The following is a 26,679-nucleotide window of genomic DNA, read 5'->3' as shown; positions in this document are numbered from 1 at the left end:
ACATAAAAAAGATCAATGAGAACTAAATATCCCACTATGTGTTAAAGAGAGACAAGAGGGGAGAAAGAGAAGGATGGAAAGAGATGAAAAGGAGGGAAAAAATGACAGTGAATGATGTGCTAGAGGTAGGGTTGGGTACCGAGACCCGGTTCCAATAGGGAACCGGTTCCGACGTAAACGGTAGTAACCAGACCGAATAAGAACGAAACTTTCGGTACCTGATTTCGGTGCCTGACGTTTTTTACCGCCCCCTATAAAACATCTCGCGGCACGAATGATCCAATAATAAAACATCTCAGTAAACCAGCAGAGCATTAATTTAGTTCGTTTGTTAAATAAGAGGCGATCTAGCGCTGAAATGCGTTTTTTAAATCAAGTGATCAAAGTGCCCGTTGCCGCTGCGATCAGTGGCGCGGATACAGTGTTTTCTCTTGTGGCTCGCGCACACCGCACTGTCACTCGGACGCGCGCTTCGTTGCGGAGATCGATCTATTTATGAGGCGCCGTCTATATGATTATGTGCGCGGAGAGTTGTGTGTGTGTGTGTGTGTGTGTGTGTGTGTGTGTGTGTGTGTGTGCTCGCGTCTCAGATGAGTATGCGCGGAGAGTTCCGCGCGTCTCGTGTGTGTAGAGTTTGCGTGTTTGTGCGTGAGCGACTTTAGATGTGATGTTGAGCATTTCATATTAGTTTGAGCATTCAGCAGTATACATGTATGACTACTTAGTAGGCCTATACGTGTATGCAAGGGTTTCATATGTGCGTGAATGAAGTTTGATTTAAAGGGATACTCCACTTTAAAATGAAAATTCTGTCATCATATACTCACCCTCATGTTGTTTCAATTCTTTATGAATTTCTTTCTTCTGCTGAACAGAAAGGAAGATATTTAGAATAATATCAGTAACCAGACAGTTTCTGGTCTCATTTACTTCCATAGTATTTTTTTTCCTACTATGGAAGTCAATGAGACCAGAAACTGTCTGGTTACTGACATTCTTCTAAATATCTTCCTTCCTGTTCAGCAGAAGAAAGAAATTCATACAGGTTTGAAACAACATGAGGGTGAGTATATGATGACAGAATTTTCATTTTAAAGTGGAGTATCCCTTTAAGCCCTAGACGACGCCTATCTATTCATTCTGGTGAAATCACAAAATATAATGGACACAAAGTGTCCCTGCTTGATATACAACCACTGATGAGCATAATCGTTAAAAAAAAAAAAAAAAAAAAAAAACTACGAATGCGGATTAGACCCAAAACCTCTGACATGCCTGACTAAAGTTCAAGTTCAGCTGCCAGTGTTCCTCTTCGGATAAGTCTAGTATTTTAATGCCAACTGCAAATCTTGCATATCAAGTATGAAGTATATCAATATCAAGTATATTTATATGAGGCTATACTGTGTGTGTTAAATATTTCTGCTCAGTGTCAGATATTTCTCTGTTTTGTAAAAGTCATAATATGAGAAGACAAAATTTTGATGTTAACTCAAGTGTTTTCGGCTACATCAGTAGCCTTTTAAACGGCACAATTTTTCATTTAATCAGAAATCAGAAAATCTTTTTCAGAAAATCACACACACACACACACACACACACACACACACACACACACACACACACACACACACACACACACACACACACACACACACACATAGGTATTATTTTTTTTTGATAAAGTGTGTGCGGTTTAGTTTTGTTAAGTACCGTTTCAAGAACCGTTTAAGCACCGGAACCGTTTGAAAAATACCGAGTAGGTACTGGTATCGGATAAAACCCAACCGATACCCAACCCTAGCTAGAGGGCAGTTTCTCCAAAAGACACACAAAGGCTGCTTTTCAGAACAACAGATCTCACATGATCTCAAGGGCCAAGCAGACAGGAACGCTTAGGGAACAAGATGAGGTTACATGCAAAAAGGTGACATGATTGACACCGTCATCTCCTCCTCAAATTGACCATACTTTACAGTTCTGTATCATTCTATTTTTCCTCTGAAGTCTACTTATAATATTAGACGAGCCTTCCAGCACCAAAAAGTCAAACTTTGGTTTTAAATTACCATTGTCCACCCTCAGAATTAAAAGAATAGTTCACCCCAAAATTGTATTTGTATACCCTAATTTGTGTAACTTCAAAAGATTTGGAATATGTGCAAGAGTCCAATACACTTCTATTATATAGAAAACAGCAGTCAACATTCCAATTTAACGCATCCGGTTGTGTTCTATTTCAGCATGAAAACATACAGGTTTGGAGCAACATAAAAGACAAGTAAAAGATAATAGAATCTTAATTTAGGTGATCTATTCACACAAGCTGCTTTATACCTTTAAGACTTCTAAATGAATTAGAAGTTATTAGCAGTATGATTGGCTAACCTCCATGTATCAAAGTCGTACCAGGTCGGCTATCAGAGCAGGTCAATACCATTGCATCTTGGTCTAAAAGGTCTGGGTTGACTGGGGAAGGAACTTTGTGTAGTGAACAGAATGCATCTGCATTGTAATTCATTGTTTTACTTCAATAAGGCAAGGAACATTCACAACTTGTACCCTTTAAGACCATGTAAACTCCTGCTATCCAAGTTCCTGGAGTTTTGTGCTTTGGTAGAACTCAGTGAGGCATCACAATGAGGTGTTCACTTACCACTCGGGTTAAACGCCATGCAGGATATAGGCTTATCATGTGCTGGAAAATGTGCAATCACTCCTTCTCCATCAGAATCCTCGCTAACAAGAACCTGAAACATACACACAATAAAGCTACAGTAAGTTGATGAAGCCACATAAATAAAGGCTGACTTCTTGTTTACCTCACGTCTTAGTGTTTTAGACACATAGCTGGTCATTGGCTCTACAATGGCCTGTGCAATCTGATCTTCACAGTTACATAAGATTTAATCAGTTAAACAAAGATGTGTTTTGGCATTTTGTTTAAAACAAAGTGCGTTTTAAGTTGTGCTCGAATAGCAAAAAATGGGCTGAAAATGTTTCCACGTCTTTTTTTATGATCATCATCCATTCCCCATCATGTCATTCAACCCTAAACATGTTGCCCTCTTGCGGGTGCTTAACAATTATCCTTGTGTCTACTTTAATCCACACTGGAAGATTTTAGCTTTAAATGACGTATGGTCGGCAAAATATTTTCATAATGGAATTCAAATAAATTTGACAAAATTTTTAAAAGATGTCCGCAAATATGTTGGTGTGTTTTATGAACACGGCTTCAAAGAAAGAAAGACTAACCCACATGACCACTGTGATCAATGTGCATATTCTGCCAAAGCCCACAGCGCAACAGTACTGTATCAGACAGGAAGAAAAAGTGACATGTTGAAGGAGTTAAAACAAACACAGCAGGAGGAAACTCTATAGTGTCTCTTCACGTTTTGATACCCAAAAGAGATTAATAGCTCCCGGTTAAAAAGAACTGTAATGCGAATCCGTAATTCATCCCTTTATGTGCATCACTACAAGAAAATAAAAATAAAAAGGAAAAATAAAAGGAGGGATAGAGAAAGAATGTTAACCTTTTCTTTATTTGCTCACAAACCAAACAATTAAAAACAATACAAAACAAAACATAAAATTATGTTAATATTAAAATTCTATTTAAATTCCAATATTTTAAAATAGCCTATCAACTTGAAAGCAAGAAAGAAAAAGGAGAGTGTGTTGCTCATACGGGGCTATTCTCTGGTCAGTGGTCCTCTGTTAAGTTTGCTCATGAAAGAGATTATAACCAAGCCCAGACATGAGACAGCCGGAGAGAAGAGTGATAAATCTAGCGGAGTGTTGCATTAAGGAGCAAGGCAGCTTTTAATAGGATCCAGTCCAAACAGAAAACAGCCTTGCTCTGAAACCCAGACATTTATTTTAGACTGCAAAAAATGCCCCTGTGACACAAACCAGATCGCTTTTATTGGGGGCAAAAAACGACAATGTTGTTCTGTACAGGAATATACTATTGCTTTGGAAAAGAATTTGTGTGTGGATAGATCCAAAGAGCAAATAAACCTTCAGGAAATACAGAGCTGAGAGGGGATGATGAAGATGAGAAGGTAGGGGTGTGTCCCCTGAGACTGGGAGAGGGGGAGATGGGGGGAAACAGAAGAGAAAATGCCAAGACCACTGCTGGAGTCACGGGAGAATGGCATTGACAGTAAATTCCACAAATCTGTTTTGTGTGAACATCGAAAACATAACTAGTCCGCATTGGGAGGAGCGCAGCTTCTTGTAAGGGTTGGCTTTATTGTGGACTGTGATATAAATGCAGGAAACTGCTTTTAGAAAGTGTTGACTATGGCAAATCAGCATGATACATGTTTATAAAGAAGCAGAATAAATCGCACATTTAAATGAGAGTAACGTGTTAAACAGCTCACGGTAGACTCTAATAGAGAATCGAAGGTTTAACTATCTTACTTTTAACAGTCCACTAAATGGAAGGATATATTTACATGGGTCAGAATCAATAGGATAGCAAAACCTGTTCCAACTTAACCTCTCTCCAAGTAAAAATCCTTGAACAGGAGAACTGTAAATATTACAGCTAGCCTTTACACCGAGTGCTCTATTAAAGTGATCATGTGTCACACACCTACAAGTCCTCTTTTAACACACATTAAGGCCTTGGTGGAAAAGGAAAGGACGATAGACCTTTTCTGTAATGCTCCTGCAATGACCTGCCTGTGATCTCATGCTAAAAGTCTACGGTTGTGCCAGCCAAGGGGGAAAGAGCCACAGGAAATGGCTAAATCATGAGATCAGGAGACTGCGGCCTGGCATGGAGTCTGTGAACGAACGGTGGAGCATGTGCTCTTATGACAAGGTGATGACAAACCCCTTGGGCCACAAGAAGCTCTAATACTGAATGAGTTATGAATGGGATTAATGGATTATTTATCTCAGAGAAAAGGGGAATGAATCTGGGTTCTTGAGGATCAAGGTCACAAGGGTGAAGAAAGTACCATAAACAGTGCTAGAAATCTCGTCATTCAGACCTCAATCCCTGGCAAAACCAAACTGATTATGCTGTATAAGTGAGCGTTTCTTACCTGTCCTTCTCCCACAGTGTGTGTGTCTATGATGGTGACCACGCCAGGTTGGTGAGGGCTGCGGCGGGTGCCACTGTGGGCAGTGCCCTCCTCTTCAGGCACCCCTGATGGCACCGTACCAGCAAGCTGGGTCACAACCTTACCCACCATGGTCAGGCCCGTCTTCAACGTCTGACAGGAAGACAGAGACACAACGTTAGAAATATGAATAAAAATACTGTAGTGATTTATGATACGATGCACAGATTTTTTATTTATTTTTTTACAAATATAAAGAAACCTACATTTCATTTATCTGAGAAATGAAACCGAAAACAATGTCATGTTCTCAAATGCTAAAACCAGTTGCAGTTAAATTCTTTGGCAACAAGCCGCATCTCTAGGCTATATTTCAGCCAAACAAATTTGAAGTGCTTATTAGACTTTTTGTCATATATTTTCTTTTGTAAGAAATTTTGGTGCATCAGTTACCGGTATTTAGGAACACTGGAATTTGTTTGGATTTCACCCTTGATATGTTCAGATCTTTAACCACAGTTTACAATTTAGGGGATGATGTTACATCCAAACCACAACGTTTGATTACTACTCATAATTGTAAATGACTATACTCTTTATATGACATTGAATTTTATTTAATAAATATAAATTTATGAATTCATTTAAAACAGCTGATGAAAGTGGTCAGTACCTTGGGAATATTTTCTACTAGCATTTATCGTATGGATAGATCTTTTAAAATCATCATTTTGAAAAAAAATGTGGAATAATTTTATGCTTGTTCTAAAGTAAAAATAAAAAAATTATGAATCATAAAGCAAAAAAGAATAATTCATGCAAAGGGTTAAAAGACAAAAACATTTCATTCTGCAGCAAGTTGCAACACTCCAATCAATACCGCAAACAATGTTCCCACATCCAGAGATTTTGTTGAGCAATGACCTAAAAAACATGTTTGCATCCAGTGTTGTTTGAGGCAATGTCAACAGACAGGTGTGTAAGTTAGCCGTGTAGGCTAACGGTTAGTGTTTGTGTGAGTGTGTACTCATAGATATGAGCTGAGAAGAGATGTCCGAGTTCTGGCACAGCAGTCAGTACAGTGTCTGCCATCAGCCGGCCGCCCCTCCCCTTGCTAGCCCTGATCAATGGGGACTGTTTGGATTAGCACTAAAAACTCTAACTGCAGTGATTAGAAAACACATTAGTGTTGATCAATTAGGAGGCAAACGCTTCTCTTAATAATTGATGGGGCAAAGCAATTTACACACAGTCAGTTAGTGGGCTTGTCAGAGCATTCTCCAAAGGGCCCAACAAACACAGGCGCCACAAGGTATTGACGCTGCCGCTTGGCCTGAATGCCTGATTAAGCTCTCCGGGGCCTTGGCAGACAGACACACACATACAGCAACGCTCACTCCATTAAGTGAGAACTAGAGGAGAACCTACTTAAGCTGTGCTATCCACTTACCCCAAACACAGTTCACAGCGGCAGAGGTCTGAAAACAGAGCCCTGGGGCACCCCGCTCACGCAGACTTGTGGCTAGCACAATGACATCTCTCTTTTGGTCACATCACGCTCATTTACACAATCTGTGCCTTGCAAGAATTCAATTTTGCAAAAGGCGCCCTCCCCCTCCTTTTGTGATTGTGTTACAGGATTGATGGGAGATGGCCCCATGGCCCCCAGACGGCCGCACTCAGAGCCACTCAGCACAGGGACTGTGTGTCAGAGTGGAGGAGATGGTTATAAATCACAGCCCCGTCTGCAGACGGCCTGTCTGCGTATCAAGGCTTTTTTAACCTTGTTTTCCTCCCTGCTAACCTTTGCTGTGCTCCTTTTGATGTATACCGCCATTAAGGCTAATGGCTCTTCTCTCACGTAAGCCGTTAGCGCTCGTTAGGCAGTGATCAGGCCGGCGGCCGGGGAATACAGATGTGGGCTTAATAAATCAATTAAGCAACCAGGAGAGGAGACTGGAACCATATGAAAGGTTAAGCACCAAGGTTCTGGCACCACTAAATGAACTCTAGTGGGTCTCTGAATCACTAAGGACTATGTCGAGAACGCTCTGGGATGCTATAGGGTGAATAAAGTGAGTGGAACAGCACACATTATGAGCTTCATTTGGAGCAGAGCAAACAGGAAGGAAAGCATGGCTGAAAAACACAAATAAGTGCAAAAAAAAAACAGGAGAAAAAGAGCAAGAGCCACATTAAGCTGTATGGTTTGATTTATTGCCTTGTAAAGAGGATAATCATTAATTAATGTGACAACCATTTTTAAGATTTAAAAATCACTGGCCAATAATTTCTGGAAATGAAACGCTGATATGTTCTTTAAGCTCTACGATATGAAAAAGTTTGGCCAGAGTAAATGCTAAAATAAACAAATCATTTCCTCACCATGTTGAATGATTTTTATAAGCAGTGGGGATCCTCAGCACGACATGCCAACTGTGCACCAACAGTTATAAATGTCAGATTTTACCAAAGAATGGCTGGCTTTAATCTTATAAAACGAAATAATGCTCATAAGAAATACAAGTCTCTCAGCAAGACACAACTGAAATAATCTGTGCAAAAAGTGTTGACAAAGTACTGTATCTGCTGGTCAATGTGTGGACAAAAGTGTGTCAGTGTGACCCCTAAAAGTATTTGGACACTAAAGCCACACTCAAAATGTATGGACTTCACTGAATTAGATACAAAATATCAAACCATGTGGCATCTGCAAACAAATAAGGCTTTTCTCTTTTTTTCTAGACAATTTTTACTTTTTACACCCAATTATCCATTAACATTAGACAACCAGTAAGTTCTTAAGGCCCGTTCACACCAAGCACAATAACTATAAAGATAACGATAAAGATAACTATATATGCGTCCACACCAACGACCGATAACGGTCTTTTTATTCTAAGCACGCGCACGCCCGGATGATCCAGATCCATTTTAAATGCGCGAGAGATTTAAATTAGAATGGATTCTGATTGGCTGTCAGTGTTTTATCGTTTGACAGCTGGAAAAAAATCGTTCCTCATATCTTTATCGTTATAGTTGTGGTGTGAACTCTGTTATTCTTTAACATGGAGAACGATGTTTAGAATTATATCTTTATCGTTATCTTTATAGTTATCGTCCTTGGTGTGAACGGGCCTTTAGTGTATTTGTTTTGAGCTGTATATCTATTTTTCTATATAGAAAAAAACTTCAATAAACTTTTTTTATGAAATTAATTATTTGAAAAGTATGCTTATTCTACCCATCTATCCATCTATCTATCTGATATTTATTTGTGGCTTAGGTGTGTAAATACTCTTTGAGGCCACTATAACACGTGTGTTGAAGAGTGTGGCGGGCATGGCAGTGGTAAAAAAAAAAGAAGGGTGAACTCACTTTAGCGGCACTGATGACAGTGGCAGTGTAGGACTGGGCATTATCTCCACAGGCCCCACCACGGGACTGATGACACCGGATCAGCTACACACACACACAAACAGAGACAGAACAGAGTCACATTATCATCCAGAACCTTTCAGCTCCCCAGCACTCATTAACCCACAGAGGCCTGTCACAGCCCGCGCCAGGACGTCTGCAGGCGGGCACGGTGAGTAAAAGGAGGAGGAGGATGCCATTAGGACAACAAACAGTTCTTCAGCCCCATTCTATAGCGCACTCCCTCTAGGGTCCCTGTCCCAGACCTATTCAACACTTCAGCTGCCATTGGCCAGAAACTCATTACCTTTGCCCAGACACACTGTCCCATCTGTCCATTATTAGGCAGCAACTGGCCTCTCTAAGGCAAACAAACCGCACCCATTACATAAATGGCGGCGAATCGAGGGTCTACTTAATAATAATATGTCATATTATATTGTTAGCTCCTATCGATATGACACACATTGTCTTTATAATGATATGTGCAATAAAAACATTTAGAAGGCAACTGCAGTTTGACTTAGGGCTGTTTCCAAGCAACACATTTTCAGCAACAAATCAGTCTGAAGGAAGGCCTGAATTATTAGGCTGACTGATCAGAGGTGCTGGAAGTTCAAACAGGGCATGTTCTTGTGTTCAAAAACATCTGGATGGAGCACAACGGAATGAATTATTAATTAATAAATCACATTTATTATAAAATGTAGAGTCTTTTTAAAACTTCAAAGATCCAAAAAAAAGTCATAAAGGCATCGTAAAAAGAAATCAATCGAGCGGTTTAATCTGAGTGTTCTAATAAGAAAAAGCCCAAATTTGTAATGTATGTGCATGTGTGACATACGAGAACAACACGAGGGTGAGTAAATGCTGAGTAAATGAAGACAGAATTGTAATTTCTGGGTGAACTAACCCTTTAAAGTTTGGGAATAGTCATTTAGACACGCTTTGCGATTAGAACTGTGATTGCAAAGTGCATAAGCGCTAGAATGGCACTCCTCAACGTGAAAACACAAACATCATTTAAATCACAGCGTTTTTAGTTTTAGTAGTATGATTATACAAAGCTTTTTAAAAGGTTTTTTCTTATCATGCATGTGCATTAATAGAGGGAGAGCAACGGGAGAGTCTGTGTGTGCGAGGCTTCTCTGTGTAAGAGATCCAACAAATGCCTGCATTGAAAGTGCGAGTGAACTGTGTAAAGAAAAAAAAACGAAAGTTTACAGTGTTTCAGTGACATTATTACGTTAAACTACAATATATAATGTTGAATAGAATGTATAATAAAATAAGGCAATATTTATGGGTATTGATAATGCCAAATGTCTGATTTTAACAGTAAAAAAGGACCTACATTTTTTAAATAAATGTAGTCAGAGACAGTGTGCAAGCATATGAGTCTAACATAATTTTGTATTTTCAGCTTCAGAATCATGAACATTTTTATTCCGGTGTCACTATTGCCTTGTTCATTGGGGACCAGGGCCAAGTCCAAGCCTATTCAAGTCCACCCCATATGTAATAGCAAATTTAGCATTTATTATATCAATAATCAACAATACATTTGTGTTAACTTTTTACCATATGCCTTAGAAGTAATACTAATAATAATAATAATAAAAAAAAAACTTTTCTTTATTTTGGCTTAAAATATTGCAATAGTATCGTATCGTGAGTTCAGTGACGCAAACTGTCTTGAATAGTGACTCGAAATAAAATAAAATAAAATAAATAATTATTTAAAAAATAAAAGATAATAAAAGATAAACTAAAACAGAAAAATGAAGAAATATAAAATAAAATAAAATAAAATAAAATAAAATAAAATAAAATAAAATAAAATAAAATAAAATAAAATAAAATAAAATAAAATAAAATAAAATAAAATAAAATAAAATAAAATAGCTAGTTTGGTTGTCTTTCTGAAAACCAGTGTTTTGGTACATCTGGAGTTCTTTAAAATATTTGGTGTTTGTACTACCTTGTTCTCAGCATAGGCCAACCACCGGCTTCCCAGAGCTATAGGGTTGAGGTTGGGCCCAGGACAGGGGTAGCAGCCTGCAACAAAAAGGAAAACACACAAATATAACAAGAGATAAACTAAATGACAGGACAAAGAGGACATAAATAATCCATCATAGCAGCATCTTGTCCAAGACAGTGTTTTACTAGAGCTTAGGGTTAGAGTAATACCAGAGGTTAAATAAGGGGTATGGCATTTTGTGACAGTAGAATGGCTCCTCAGCTTATTAACTACCAGACAGATTGACCCATGAGAGCAATACAGCCATAGAATCCGTACCGATCTCACATGCCATGATAATGTAGCCGTATATCACATGTGGGACACATTCAAACAGGGCAAACACGCAAGCAAATGCAAATCAGATAAGGTCTTATTAAACTAAAACCTAATAAACAAGCACAGAAATACCAAACTTCTTTCTCCGCCCTCGCAAACGGAAAGGTTACGCAAGTGCATATCACAGTGTGAAGTGTGCTGACAGTAATTTATAGCATGGAGTGAATATAAAATATATGCAGACAGTAATTTAGGGTGTAGAGTCAGGATCTGAAACTCGGGTGAATGGGGCTTGAGGTAAGCCACAAGCACAGTAACGCAAAAGCCTTTTGTGCCTTTCCAAGGCGGAGGGAGCCGATGCTGTGAGATAACGTATGTTTAACACATCCTGTGAGCTAGACTTTGGGGATTTTCACAAATGTTTTGCTATCTCACAGCCAGAAAGAGAAGACCTCACTCAAAAAACACAATGGATTATGTTTCCATCTTAACTTTAGTTAAAGTTTAGTCATTTTGTTGTGTTTTTGGACATTTCCATTTTTTTAAATATGTTTACAGTACTCATGCTTTCAATGCAGGCATTTGTTGGATCTCTAACACAGATACACTCTCCCACAATTAATGCAGTAAACATGTAAGAATAAACCATCTAAAACGCTTTGAATAATCATACTACTAAAACTAAATGTGACATGGTGATTTAAACGATGTTTGTGCTTTTACTTTGAGGAGTGCCGTTCCAGCGTGTATGCGCTTCAGATGATCAATGCAATCAATCACAGTTCTAAATCACAAGAAAGCATGCCAAAATGACTATTTCCAAACTATAAGTTTATCCAAAATTTTTAGTTCTGCATTTACTCACTCATGTTGTTTTTGCGCGTCACTCAAGCATTTGAACGTCCGTGTTTACTATGCGTGTCGTTGTAAATCTGTTCATCATATAAAGCCATTGTGTCTCTTCAGTAGACTTGGATTTGGATTAGACCACTCGTTTGATTATTTGTACGATGTCTTTTAGATATTTTTTGGAGGTATGAACTTTGAATGTAGGGACAGAAATCTCTCAGGTTTCATAAAAAAATATCTTCATTTGTGTTTGGAAGTTGAATGAAAATCGTATAAATTGAAATTACATGAGGGTGAGTTTTTGGGTGAATTATACCTTATAGTTACAGTAAGCTGAACATTGGATAAAACTATCTTTATATCACAAATTATATCGCTTGCATCAACGATACATATTGTCACATTTTTATACCGCAATATCTCAATATAACAATGTATTGTTACACCCCACCACAAAGTCGTAATTGCATTCTTGAGAGAGGAAAAAAGCACACATTTTTACAATCTTATTTTTACATTCTGAAATAATGTAAAATACCAGTTAATAAAATGAAACGTTTACAAACATAAACACTATGAATATGTATTTTAGTTGCCCTCACTCCACAACAAATTTCAGTAGTTCAAAGTAATCAAAGTATTCAGAAAAGAACAGGAATAAAAAAAATATAATTATAAAACAAACAAATTATAATAGCATTCATCATATAAACAACATTTATTATAAACAGCAAGCCTAAACAAATTTATTCAGAGCCAAACTGAAACTATTGGCATAAGGTTAACACGCTACACAAATACGTATTTCTCTCTTATTTAGCACAAATCCAAATGTTTGCGCTTTGCGCATGTTTTGCGTGCTTGACATTAGTTGCATTATCGTTGTCACTTTGAAATAAGTCGCAGCTTGTTTCAGATTTAAAAAAAATTCAACTTTTATTACGGAAATTACGGTAACGAAATTTGTGGTTTCAGTTTTTTAATGGTTTAGTTAACTATAATAACCCTTTTTTTCGGTCTGTTACTTCAAAAAATAAGTCAAGTCTTGTTCTTCCTATATTGAGGAAGCTTTAGAGAAGCAATTAATGATGTAAAGGGTTATTGACCGTCCCCGTTTCCTGTGGCACAGACATTGACGGGGAAGTCGGACAGACAATGAGAGCCATTAAAACAACGCTAATAGCAATTTACAACAGACGATTGCTTAAGTGGGCAGCAGAGGCCTGGTTACACATGGTGACATGGACAGTGTATTTTTCTGAAACCATACACAGTTGTGCGCACATGACAGTTGGGACGTTATGAGTAGCATCCCCTTCAAGAGTGCAAAAAAGCCATTTGGATTTTGCCTGCGGTCTGGCCAGGAGGAGAGGAAATGGCTCTTTATGTGCTAGAGCTGGGCTGAGTGACAATATGCATTTGTTTGTTATTGTTTACACTATGCAATGACGGTTTGACACAGACAGTTTCTGGTAATGCCCAACTCTGACACATTGTAAAACAAAAGCCATTTGTGTAAACAAGCAGGCCTGTGGAATTGTGGATGAGCTTTGATATCGTATAGCCCTGAGGAGTGACACAGGGAAAAACGGCTCCGCTGGTGTGACAGCACGTATAAGGGTTGAGTGGGGTTTTGTGGGTTTAATGAAGTCAGTGTGTTAAGAGGATTAATCAAGACTAGGTTTCCTGTTTTGCGAAGCTGCAGATCAAAGAGGCAGAGAAAAGTTGTGTCGGAGACCAGAGAAGGTCATGAAAGGTCAAGTTCAGCAGACACATCTATAACATGAAGAACTTACTTGTGACAAAGAACTTTTTCATAAAGGTGCAGCTGTCAAAAGCAGCGATCTTTTCTTGAAGACTAACAACGAGGATCCTGTGGCCATCAAGGGATGGAGATGGAGTTGGGGAAAAAATAATAAAGTATATATAAGCTTAATGTTGCTTTTAAAATGATAACAAGGTGAAGTGCAGGACACACGTGTGTAAACATACCTTTTGTTGCAGTAAAGATCATAGATGGGCGTTTTAAACTGAATGGACTTGACCATCTCTCCTGTCCTCAAGGAATAAAGGTCCACACAACAATAAGGGGGACTTGTCCTGCAAAACACACACAGAGCCGCGATTAGTTAAGGCCCGTTCACACCGAGAACGATAACTATAAGGATAACAATAAAGAAATCGTTTTAAAATTTGCTCTCAAAATTTGTTTCTTGAGCACCAAATCAGCATATTAGAATAATTTCTGAAGGATTGTGAGACTGACTGGAGAAATGATGCTGAAAATTCAGCTTTGTCATCACAGAATAAATTACATTTTAAAACATATTAAAATAAAAATAAAGAAACTTATTTTAAACTGCAATATTATTTCACAATATTACTGTTTTTACTATATTTTTTGATCAAGTAAATGCAGCCTTGGTGAGCATAAGAGAGTTGTTTTTTTTACCACTTTTAAAAGTCTTACCAACCACAAACCTTCAAAAACAAAAAAAAAGGATACTACGTTTTGAATGTAATATGCAATAACACAAAACCCAATGTTTAAGTTCATGAAGAATAAAAACACATTACAAAACCAAGTTCCGCCAACAGGCCAGAAACTTTCTCACACTCACATCCTGTAGTTATTTCCTCTCTACCTTCATCAAGTAGATGAGAGTTAAGAGAGAGCAGTGGCTGTTGCTTGTGATGAAGGCAGATATTAATCCTCATTAGGCATTCCGCACTGAGCTGGCACAGCCTGGCCTGCCATATTAACCATCTTAACAGAATGTTTCTGGTAAGACGCTGTGCTGGGCACTTTGCTTTCCGCAGGATATTAGTCTTGTAGTAATATGCATGGCATCAGCATTGCCCAACCCAGTAGGACTGGATCAGAATACCAATCCAACAAGTCAGGGATTCTGTTGGAGCCGTGGCTAAGTGTCCATAAGTTGCTCAAACCACAATAATAAACTTAAGGAAATATGGAGTCTAACTATAGACGAAGCTGGAACTGAAGAGGCCGGGTTATTGACACTGACTCTGAGCTGATCAAGCACTCCACGTAATTGAAAATGATCAATAGCCTGTGCTTCATTGACAAAACAATTGGCTTTGAAGGCTAACACTAATGATTTCGCTGTGTCTGACTCTTAATTCGACCGACTGTCTGCCGCTTCACAAGAAGTGATTATATCATGCATCATAGATTAGCATTAACATTCTTTGGCAATAAAATATATAGTGCATAGTGCTGCAGCATTATTGGCTAAGCTACTAATGTAACAGCTTCTGTGAAAACAAGGGTTTGACAGAGTTTGGTCTACAGAGGTGGACAAAGTACACAACTTCCTTACTTGAGTGAAAGTATAGATACTACTGGTCAAATATTACTCCGTTACAAGTAAAAGTTGTAAAGACCTATTTTTACTTAAAGGGGGGGTGAAATGCTCATTTTCACTCAATCTCCTGTTAATCTTGAGTACCTATAGAGTAGTATTGCATCCTTCATATCTCCAAAACGTCTTTAGTTTTTTTTATTTTTATATTATATTTATATTTATAACAGAAAGATAGGCTCTACCGAGTCTTTCTGGAAAAAACCGAGCGGCTGGGGGCGGGCCGTGTGTGCGGTGTGCTATAGCTGTGCTAACCGATCTAACAACAACACAGAGAGACATTTGAAGTAGTTTACTCACCGCATGCGACAGCGAACCTTTATCATTGTGACTGCTCGATCCTTAAGCATTAGACGGTCTGCAAATCCGTCGATCTGGGCTTTGTTTATAAAACAATCATCGTCGAAATGCAGGGAACAAAGAGTCTTGTACAACCTCCGTTGATGCTTCGAAAAAACAAACTCCATCCACGGGTCCCTTAACGCTGGGTTCTTTGGGAATCTGTGCAGGGTTGTCTTGCCCTGGCAACCAAAAACCCACTTCTTTGGTGACATTGACTTCCCTAAAAGCCGAGCATAGCGCTTTGAGGTAACGTACTGCTTTCGCTCTCTTCTCTCTCTGGTCTACGAGTGCGCGCGCGCCTGCGGAGAAGTGCCCTTAGGACCCATATAAGGAAATTCCGCCCTATCTTACGTAAGACAGAGCCATACTCGAAAAAAACTTTCCGAAACTTGTGACAAACCGGAAGACTTCAAACGTACAACTTAACTTTTGAAACTTTGTCCATGTTTAGCATGGGAATCCAACTCTTTAACCCTCAGAGGTCGGCAATCACGCCGGCGTGATCTGCTCGCTTTTTTCCTTATGATTTGAATTGAGACCCGAAATACTCTTTTGACTTTGATTTTACAAAACAAGTTTCATACATCAATCGATTCTGTTAAATGTGTATTATTTTTGTGTATACTCACAATAAAAACAAAGTGTTGTGCTTTTTGCCAAATAAAGAAAAATAAACACGAGGCGAGTTCTGCCTTCTCTCTGTCAGTGTAGTCCATTCTGAAACGCGTCCGAAAATGAACCATAACTCAGCGAATACTCAGTCAATCAGGCATACAGACCCACAGGCATGAAGCTTGAATTCTCTTCTGTTAAATGAAGTAATTTATATAAAAAAACAAATATTCTCATCTTGTGAAATCTGTATTAAAAGAGAGCGATTCCAGTCGGGCTAATTACAGCTGATTCAGATGTAATGTGACTCCGCCCACGGAGAGCGTGCGCTATTCAAACGCAAATGGCTGAGGCAATCCGCGCAATCCTGTGAACGCCCACATATCAGCTCGAGAAAACACACAAGTTTATTCAGATCATTACTTGTTTACACCGTCAGCGCTGTGAGGAATAATAATAATGGAAAATGTCCCTCAGAAGTGCGGGTATATCGAGGAGCGAGCTGAGGAATACTAGTAAGTTTTTTTCCTTCTCACGAGAATTGGGTTTCTGTTTATGAATGAATGAACGGCAGAGATGCGCGCTGTTTACCACAGCTGGCAAAAGACAGTTTAAATTTAAATCGCGTGTGTGAATGAATTATGATGTTTTAGCAAACTGTATTGCTATACTGAGATGAGTAAAAATCGACTGAAATATGCTGAAATAAAATGTAGGCTATTTGTATAAGCAACGTATTAAACTACAAATTAACAATATGCCATAATATTTCATGAAAACAACGTTACAGTCAGGCGAAATATGAAAGTAATGAATACATAAATAAAATGTAGGCCTATAATCTTTTTTTTTTTACAAAGAAAGAGTACACTTGAAATATTGTTGAAATTGTAATTATTGTTGTAATTGTAACCTTTTTAATAAAATAGAAAAACATATTTACAAGATAGATGTAAGCAAAATCTTAAATGGTCAATATAAGTCTTCTTCTAAATATATTAGGGCTGACTTCTAATAGTCGAGGATTCGACGATTCGATTCGGAGAGGTCTGATTCGACTATGAACCTCATAGTCGAATACATGGGCGTCAGTTTGGTTTGAAATGTGCTGGGGACAGAGACGCATTCGCATTTTCAGAAGGGCTGGGTACCATTTTTATTTTATTTTTTCGCTTTCGCGCAGGTCATGTTTTGAAAGACGATGTCCTGTAGCTTACTAATGTAAATAAATAAAAATGTATTCAAAAACCTGCTTCACGTTTTCAGCAGGGCTGCGGAGCGGCTGTGAGTTGACTCCACACGGTTCTCATGTGCGTTAAAAAGCTTTACGTGGTTTAATGTACCTAAACAATGATTACCAAATTCCCCTCTCATGTTGCTCCTCATAACCACTTAAAATGGTAAAAAAAAATCGAACCCAGAGTCCAATTATTATGGACGTTAACAGATATTAAGCGTTTCTGCTTCACATTTTCAGCAGGGCTGCGGAGCGGCTGTGAGTTGACTCCACACGGTTCTCATGTGCGTTAAAAAGCTTTAAGTTGTTTAATGTACCTAAACAACGATTACCAAATTTCCCTCTCATGTTGCTCCTCATAACCACTGAAAATGGTCAAAAAAATCGAACCCAGAGTCCAATTATTATGGACGTTAACAGATATTAAGCGTTTCTGCTTCACATTTTCAGCAGGGCTGCGGAGCGGCTGTGAGTTGACTCCACACGGTTCTCATGTGCGTTAAAAAGCTGACTCCACACGGTTCTCATGTGCGTTAAAAAGCTTTACGTGGTTTAATGTACCTAAACAACGATTACCAAATTTCCCTCTCATATTGCTCCTCATAACCACTGAAAATGGTCAAAAAAATCGAACCCAGAGTCCAATTATTATGGACGTTAACAGATATTAAGCGTTTCTGCTTCACATTTTCAGCAGGGCTGCGGAGCGGCTGTGAGTTGACTCCACACGGTTCTCATGGGCGTGAAAAAGCTTTACGTGGTTTAATGTACCTAAACAACCATCACCAAATTTCTCTCTCATATTGCTCCTCATGTTTATGAAATGTTATGATATATGTGTGATATATATGTGTTTTTTAGCTCTTTTGTTTGAAATGGAAAAAATCTAGCTGCTATCTAAAAAAAAGAAAAAAAAAAAAGGTTCGACTATCAGTCGACTACGGCAAAATCTAACGAATCAGATTCGACTATGAAAATCCTTAGTCGAAAACAGCCCTAAAATATATCTTTTGTCCTTGCATTGTGGCTCAGTCAGTTTCACACCTGAATGAATGGCTAATTATGCAGAGTCATTATGCAGAGTGGGTGGGACAAACCACTCCTCGTTCACGCCCCCTCGCATATTGGCTTTCCTAGCAAAACCTGTTTTACATCAATTTAAATCAATGTATGGTTTTATGTGAACGATAAAGCAAGACTATTTTCACATAATTTTGAAGAAAAACCTCTAGGCGAGGACATCCATTAGTCAAAAGTCTTATTGACACATATTTACTATGTGTTTTGTGGCCTTATTTCAGAAATTTTAGTTTTTAGTTTTTTCAATAACCATGCATAAACATTATTCTCTCAAAAATGAAAACATGTACAAACACGTGGCTCACATATTATGGTAGCCCTGTTTGTGCTTCATAGAATGAATTTACACCTTTGCCATTAATATGTTTATAAGCAACTGAAAAAAGCACAAATGTCAGGGCATGTCAGAACATCTCAAGGACCCCAAAAACAGCCCAGACCCCAGAGGGTTAACAGTGTAAAAAACTCAGTATGCATGAAACAGCAATTCACCCCCCCTTTAAGTAAAAGTACAGAAGTACTCGTTTTTAAAAATACTTAAGTATCAAAAGTAAAAAGTAAATGTCAATGCATTGTTTTATTATTGTTGCATTGTTGTATGTAATACTTAAAGTACCGTATGCCTCTGAATCTATGCCTGCATACCTACCCTCATATCAATATCACATTTATTTCTAGAACACAGTTCCAGTAGTGGGATTGAATGTGAGATTGAATAAATTCACTTACACCCAAATGGCTGTTCCTTCAAATACTGCCCTATTTAAAGTTTTTTGGCTTTTAGTATGAATACGTTAGCCATATTGTTATCTATAAGCTAGTGTGCTCCAAAAAAGTTACAAAATTCGCATTTAGAAGACCAAACCCAACGTTGAAAATGAAAATCAGGTTTATGTCAGAATCCAATGTCAGATTGACGTTGATCTCCAACGTTGGACAGACGCTGTATTGTGGTTGAAAATGAAAATCGGGTTGACGTCAGAAACCAACATCAGTCGGGTTCTGACGTCAACCCGACTTTCATTTTCAATCAATATCCAACGTCAATCTGACGTCGGGTTCTGATGTCAATCAGATGCAGGGTTCTGACGTCAAACTGACTTTCATTTCCAACCAAAATGCAACCCCTGCAACCAAAATCATCCACTGACTGATGTTACTTTCTACTCAAGGACCTTGACAGAATTGTAGTAAAAAGTAAAAAGTACGATATTTGTCTTTCAAATGTAGTGAAGTTAAAGTAAAAAGTTTCCAGAAAAAAATAATACTCAAGTAAAGTACAGATACTCAAAAAGTGTACTTAAGTACAGTACTCAAGTAAATGTACTTTGTTACTGTCCACCTCTGTTGGTCTATTGACTGATGTTCAAGAAGGCCATCATAAAACAGATAGTTTTATAGAGCCGATCCTAGACACTGACTGGCCAATACAACGTTCCGGCTTTAATAGACAATATAATCAAATCTATGACTCAAAAGAATGCTCATTTAGTGTTTTAACTTGTCACAGAGTCTTAAAACTGACAATGAGACGTGACACAACGGCAAAAGAAGTCCATCTGCATATATATGGAAATAGCAACGGTGCTGCAGGGGGGATGAATATATAGATACAACTTTTACGAGAGCGTAAAGAACCAGTACAAAACAAAACAACTGGAAAAACAATAGAAATAAATAATAATATTTATTATATTTAATAGTCTTGAATCTCACTAATCAACTATTTGGTTGTTAGACATCTAGCTAATCATAATTAGCCATCAATACAAGCAAACTTTCAAGCGGAAGGATTTAATAAAATTACACTGAATTTAATAAAATTATATCATCATGAAAATGATTGTATTCATATTCAACATAGCACATCCTTTTGTATTTTGTAATTCACCCAATTCTTTGTTTAACCTTTTTTAATGGATGAAAAATGTAGTTTTACTCCTCATTCATAATTTACAAGCATGCAAACACTAGATAAAACAGCACGGACAGCATGTCGAGGAAACAACTTTTTTTTTTCCAAACATGCACGTATCAATTTTTACAAAGCAGCCAAGACATCAGACCACAAATTGTGGAACATGGAAGTACTTAAACCATAAATGAAAAAAAGCTGTGGTGCGTCTCAACATCCTATACTTTAGAGTTCTGATTCTGAGTGATGAAGAGCCAGGGAGGTTTTTAATTTGTCATTACTTTCACAGACAGTGAGTGATCTCTGAGTGAAGCCGTGACGATTGCAAATCCAGCCTGTACTTTGAGCATGTTCCCAAACAGCTGCCATTTGAGCCACTTCTCCTCAGCGATCTGGCTTGAAGTCAGGGTGGACAGATTGCACATGATGTTTTTAAGAGAGCATGATAATGTCTAGGAGCAGGAGGCTCGCTGAGTGTGATAGACATCCCATTCTCAATGTCTGAAAGGTCAAGCCTGCAGCTGAGACTCAGTGTCTCAGATCCTTTGGTGACTGATGAAATCATTGCACAAGTCTAAAGTCATGCTGTGGCCATTTGGAGTTCTGGATTGGCCAAGAGGTAATGCTGCGTGGCAAAACTGACCCGTGGTTGGACTGAGCCCACTGTGGGAGTTTGTAGGCTTACCCAGGGCTGGATTACAGCATGCGTGTCAACAACACAATCCAGTAAGCAGTAGAACCCACCGCAGACATGAACGCATGCCCAGAGCTGCATCTCTACATCGGCCAGCTGCCAGGAACAACCCTGTCTCAGAGCCACATCACAAATACAAACACAGGTCAGCGACCACACACTCTGCTGAAAACAACAAAGAAAGAGGGAGGTGTTACGTATTTGTTTCCAATCAGTGCTTGAGTTTGATTTTGATTTGTGTCAATGGCAAAAAAGAGGGTCCACGATAAATAAATAAAAATTATTTAAAAACAAAAATGTGCCAAGTTCTCAGAAATGTACTATTTCTTTTCATGTTGGTTTCAAATGTTTTTGAAAAACTTTTAATTTAAGGAATAACTTAATATGGTGCATCCATTAACTAAAAAATATATATTTTGGTAAAAGTTTTTAAATATTTACATTTTTCTTTGCATACATGTAAATGTACACATCTTAATTATAATTTCCACCCAAAAAATAAATAAATCTATATTTTAAAATTAAATATATATATCAATGTACTGTGTATTTAAAAGCAATATAGTAAATATAATAGAATATAACAATACCAATTAATAAAACAAATTTATAAGAAATATTATATTACAAATAATATCCATTTATAATTATAACTAGCCACTTTATTAGGTACACCTGTTCAACTGCTCGCTAAATATCAAATCAGCCAATCAAATGGCAACTTAATGCATTTAGGCATGTAGGCATTTAGACATGGTCAAGACAATCTGCTGAAGTTCAAACCTAGCATCAGAATGGGGAAGAAAGCTGATTTAAGTGACTTTGAACGTGGCGTGGTTGTTGGTGCCAGACAGGCTGGTCTGAGTATTTCAGAAACTGCTGATAAACAGGGATATTCACGACCATCTCTTGGGTTTACAGAGAATGGTCTGAAAATAAGAAAATATCCAGCGAGTGGAAGTTCTGTGAACAAAAATGCCTTGTTGATGCCAGAGGTCAGAGGAATTAAGGCAGTTCTGAAGGCAATCCGGTACTAGCAAGGTGTACCTAATAAAGTGGCCAGTGGGTGCATACACAAATTAAATATCATGAATTTGAATTCATTAATATCATTTTTGGGGACTAACCTTGCCGTGTCTGCTGTGTGAACATAGCATAAGTGTGTCAAATGGACTGTAGAAATCTGCAAACGCTATTAGTCTGCATTTTTATTCTCCTCTAGTGTCCTTTATAGCTGCGGACGCTTGAAGTCTCGGCGAGAGAGACAGCTATCTACAAAGAAATTATCATCATGGCTAAAACCCCCACTGGATTCAGACACCAAGATTAATAGGGGCATTTAACTTCCTAAACTTGTCTTAGAGCCACTATTCATTGATTTCAATATAATCTGGGTCAGATCAATCCAATTTAAAGCGTTTTAGAGCCAATGTGACACAAATGATATGCTCCCAGATTGATTAACGGGACAATGATAGCCTTGAAAAAAGAATCATCAAATTGGCCACTTCAATTGTTTGCCTTTTTGCATTGTAACTAATGGCCCGCTTCTAATGGACACAGTGCATGCTCAACATAATACAATTTCCTCTCGCTGAGAATCGAGACTTCGATTTGAAAGCGTCAGTAAATTTCAATTATCGTTATAAAATCATATCAGCGTTTCAGTGTAGCACACTTTTAGGTGATATTGAGCACAGATATTATGACCTGTCCCATGGCTTCAGTCATCCGACTTTATATATGTCACTTTCATCCAGGCCATTTCTTTAGCAAAGGCCAAGTTAATACATATACTAAATCTGATTAACATAGGGTCATAAAAGTGTATTAACTTTTTAATAGCATAATTTTTGAGGATAAAGAGCAGAGAAAAATCTATTTTTCTCCTGTTCAAAATCAGGTTATTTCTCACTGAAATGCACTACTTAATTTGTCACTGAGTGTTTAAAAAAATAGTCAGTATTTTTTGTTTTATTTGTCACAATTATTTTACATACTGGAAGTGAGGGTGACCTGCACTCACAAGTTCATGTCTGCTAAATTCAAATGTCTTTATTCGACTTGACTTGCTTTAAACGTGAATATCCACAATCTCAGCTGCGAGTCTAATAGCTGGGTACAATCTCACAAAACTTCCCAAGACACACCTGCAAAATCCATCTCCCCTCAACATGGTAAGACAATAAAAAAGGCCTTTTTTTCTGGTCTCAGCCTCCCTCGTGGTAACCAAATGGGAAAAGTTACTCTCGAGTGGAACATTAACAATTTTTACAGTTAAGGTCAGGCTTAAATTTAGCAACACATATGTTTACAATGGTAATTACGCACATTACGCCACTATGTGACAAGCTAGCCAACTCATCAGTTTTATAATCTCGTAAACTTTTTGATGTCTGTATTTTAGCATGACTCTGAACCCTGTTAGATAACCATTTTGGTGCTTTTAACATTGTAAGGTTTAAATCATTTCACTATCCTGAACAGAAACTGACAAGGGGAAAGGAATATAAAATAGGAAGTCTGGAAACGCAGATCAGCGCTAGCGAGTAAATCCATTTATAGGGCGACGTCATCGCATTTTGGCTTCAGCTACTTTACAAGCTTTCCGAATACGAACAGACAATTACATGCTCTGGAAATGCAAAACAAATACTGCCTTACCAAATAAAATACCAGGCGACCTTCTGAAAAACACACCACAGAACATAATGTGGAGCTTAATTCACTAACTAAACTCAATAAACATGCCATTAATAAAAATAAGAATAAATCTGTTAAAAGTGGACAAAGTTTAAGTCTGTTCAAAAGTTGAATCATCCAAAACTGCGATAAACCCACCCAGTGTAACGTTTCTTCTGAGATAAGGGAAGATATGAAGATCTTTTATTATCCTCTTAGGCTTTTTGTTATTATTTGAGGAACATGGAAAACAGATGCTTAAAGTGTGAGACATTCCTTTTCAAAAGGTGTTTGAGGAAAATGAAGAAACAGACAAATCGCAACTCTGATCTCTGGACCGTGATAAGTCCCTCGAGCCAGCATCGTATTGATTTATAACAGCTATTTCCAAGTACGGCAATGTAAAAACACAGATGAAAACAATTACTCTATTTTTGTAGGCAACAAGTAAGGTGGGTGGTAACTGAGACATTTTTGAGAAAAAAAAAAAAAGCTGTCACAATTTTGCGCCCTCTCTCTCTCTCTCTTTCTGCCCCTGTCTTTCTCAAGCCGAGCTTCAACACACAACAAACGCTGGCCACATCACAGGCTTCTTGGGGCCTGAGGGGGCCCTTTGATTCCAGCACGCCGTGGGCATTAGCGGGAAAGTAATTAGGGTAAAAAGTTCAACCGCAGCTCCATGTCTGCAGCACTGCCAGAAATACATTTCCTCCCCTTTCACTGGGCTCTACACAGATTCGCATGCATATTGGAAACACATTGAAATGAGGAGCCTGTTGCAGAGGCACTGGTGCTCTTGTACTGGTGTTTACAGCATTTAATTACAAAAAAAAAAATGAACAGACACTGGAAAGGGAGAGAGGGATGGCGAGGTGGACGAGATGGCGAGGTCTGAGAAAAATTGCAAATCATTGGTTGGCATTAAAAGAACAACCTTTTATCTAATTATTCAACTATAAAAACCCTAATCCTGAAAATAATGCACTAAAAAGAAAAAATCAATTAAAAAAATTCTTCACATCTTTAAAAAAAGATTTTTTTCACTTAAGAAATGTAATAGGCACAATAGTCCTAAATTTGCACAATCATGAAAGGATGATGTTACACGCCTGTGCGCCTCCTCTGCAATTAATCGGAAAGATAAGGAGAAGTATGCTCATGGAAAACCGATCTGAGACAAGTGCCCTTGAAAAACAGGGAAAACTTCAAAGACATGCGATTCCCATCCTCAGGGAGCTTGAATTATGTGACCATCCAGTCAGCATGAAAAAGCACACAGGGATGATCTGAGACCCAACAATGCACCTGGCCTGAACTTTCCATATAACTTGAAGGGTGGAAGATACATCACAAGAAGGAAACACATTCATCTTTAACATGACTGTAAGAGTGAGGATTGTGTCTGTCAAACCTATCAACAGATAATAATCATAATACTAATACTAATACTAATAATAGTATTTATATAGAGCCTTTCCAGGGCTCAAGGACGCTTTACAATGAACAAGCAACAATAATGGCAATGGACAATGATAGCAAACAAAACAACAGTAGGTAGATGAGAGTAAAAGTACAGTAAAGGAGAATTCACTGTGATCATAACGCTTACCTCAAATTACACTGAAACATGAAGCAAAACACAGATATGGTAAAACATGACAAATGACAGAGGAAAGAGAGAATGTGTGTGAGGTGGAGTGATAAACTTTTAACATTGCGTTTCACTCCCTGAGCTTCCAAAAAAAGAATTGGACATCTCTGATGATTCATGAAAAAAAAAAGAGTTTTTATTTCTTCTAATCTTTTTTAATGTCCACATAAGGAACCAAAAGTAAACACTGGTTTTATAGCAGACCCATGCATCAAATGCAATGGCAGAGGAGAGAGACAAACAGTCCTTCATTTCTTGTGTGTGGGCCAAAAAAATAGGCAACTGACCCAGAAGCATGAGAGAGAAGAAATATTAAATTTCATTTAATATTTGGGTGTGTACAAACAAACTAAAAATGTAAAAATAGCTAAACAATTATTTCTAGCCACTTAATAAATTACCATCTAATTTATAGAAATGAAACGGCGACAATTACCATTTTGGGTAAACAGTCCCTTTAAATTTAATTTGAGACAGTAAAATGCGTTTGCAATGTTTTCGAATGATATCACCACCAGACAACATGTCTCCTATTTACCTCCACTTATCTCTGCAAGGTTGCAACCACCGAGCCAAGAGATCTCACAGTTCCAGGTGTGATGGCAAGAGAGTAACAGGCTCATGGGCTCTAAAAGCATCACTTCCCAATCCTCCCTTAATCCTGTGTCTAATACAAACGCACAGAGATTTATCATTTAATACACTTAAGAGGGATTTCTCACATCCCAATAAAAATGCAATGAAAAGCACAGCTTAATAGCACAGTAGGCTTTAGCTAAATCGCTTTAAAAATAGTCAGTGGACAACACTGGCTTTCCGCCCCTCAAAGCCATTGTGTAATTAATAAGCAGGCAGTGGGTGCCAGCAGGACTTTGCATGGATACAGCTTTGAGTAAGGACAATTAGGGCCAAGGTTAAAGAAAAAAGAAAAAGATCTCTTTGATAATACTGAGCAGACAGTGGGTTGATGCTCTGCTCTTCAGAGCCATACAGTGGGAGATTCACTGGACCTCTGCCACCATCCCGGAGCCAGGCACAGTGTGGCCGCCATAGAGTCAAAAGTCATGGCTCTATGCCTGTGGGGACTGGACCTTCTTCCGAACCTCCACGTGTTGTAGTCCCTGACAGCAGTCCAGCTGTAATCTCCACAATGACAGAGGATTGCATTAGAGGACTGCAAAAAAACCACCCACATCCTCTCCATGGAGATCTGGAAATTTGAGGGGAAGGAAGAGAGGGCACTGTTTTCTGCCTGCCCAACGACTTAATTTCTCCACAATCCAGAGAACAAAAGCAGGCCTCTTGAGAGGGTGAACTTTTACCCCTTCCAAACATACTCACTGCAGAGGCCACAACTGGTTAAATGGCATGATTTTAAATCCAGCTTAAAGACCGATTTGTATTCCTCAGGTTCTGATACTGAGG

General features: G+C 38.2%; 1 protein-coding gene across 7 annotated transcripts in view; it reads right to left on the bottom strand.

Annotated features, from left to right (window-relative positions):
- Positions 1-26,679, bottom strand: part of bcas3 (BCAS3 microtubule associated cell migration factor) — a 235,168-nt gene that overhangs the window by 194,603 nt on the left and 13,886 nt on the right. For all 7 annotated transcript variants that reach the window (XM_081371488.1, XM_081371489.1, XM_081371491.1 and 4 more), the window contains exons 8-13: positions 13,648-13,755; positions 13,452-13,528; positions 10,486-10,562; positions 8,466-8,549; positions 5,070-5,240; positions 2,657-2,750 (exon numbers count right to left, since the gene is read on the bottom strand). In XM_081371488.1, coding sequence (XP_081227614.1) covers positions 2,657-2,750; positions 5,070-5,240; positions 8,466-8,549; positions 10,486-10,562; positions 13,452-13,528; positions 13,648-13,755 — 611 coding nt within the window. The remainder of the gene's footprint in view (positions 1-2,656; positions 2,751-5,069; positions 5,241-8,465; positions 8,550-10,485; positions 10,563-13,451; positions 13,529-13,647; positions 13,756-26,679) is intronic.

Source organism: Scardinius erythrophthalmus, assembly GCF_964197995.2.
Source record: "Scardinius erythrophthalmus genome assembly, chromosome: 7".
NCBI lineage: Eukaryota > Metazoa > Chordata > Actinopteri > Cypriniformes > Leuciscidae > Scardinius > Scardinius erythrophthalmus.
The sequence above is the reverse complement of the archived record's forward strand: the minus strand, read 5'-3'. Positions and strand labels throughout refer to the sequence as shown.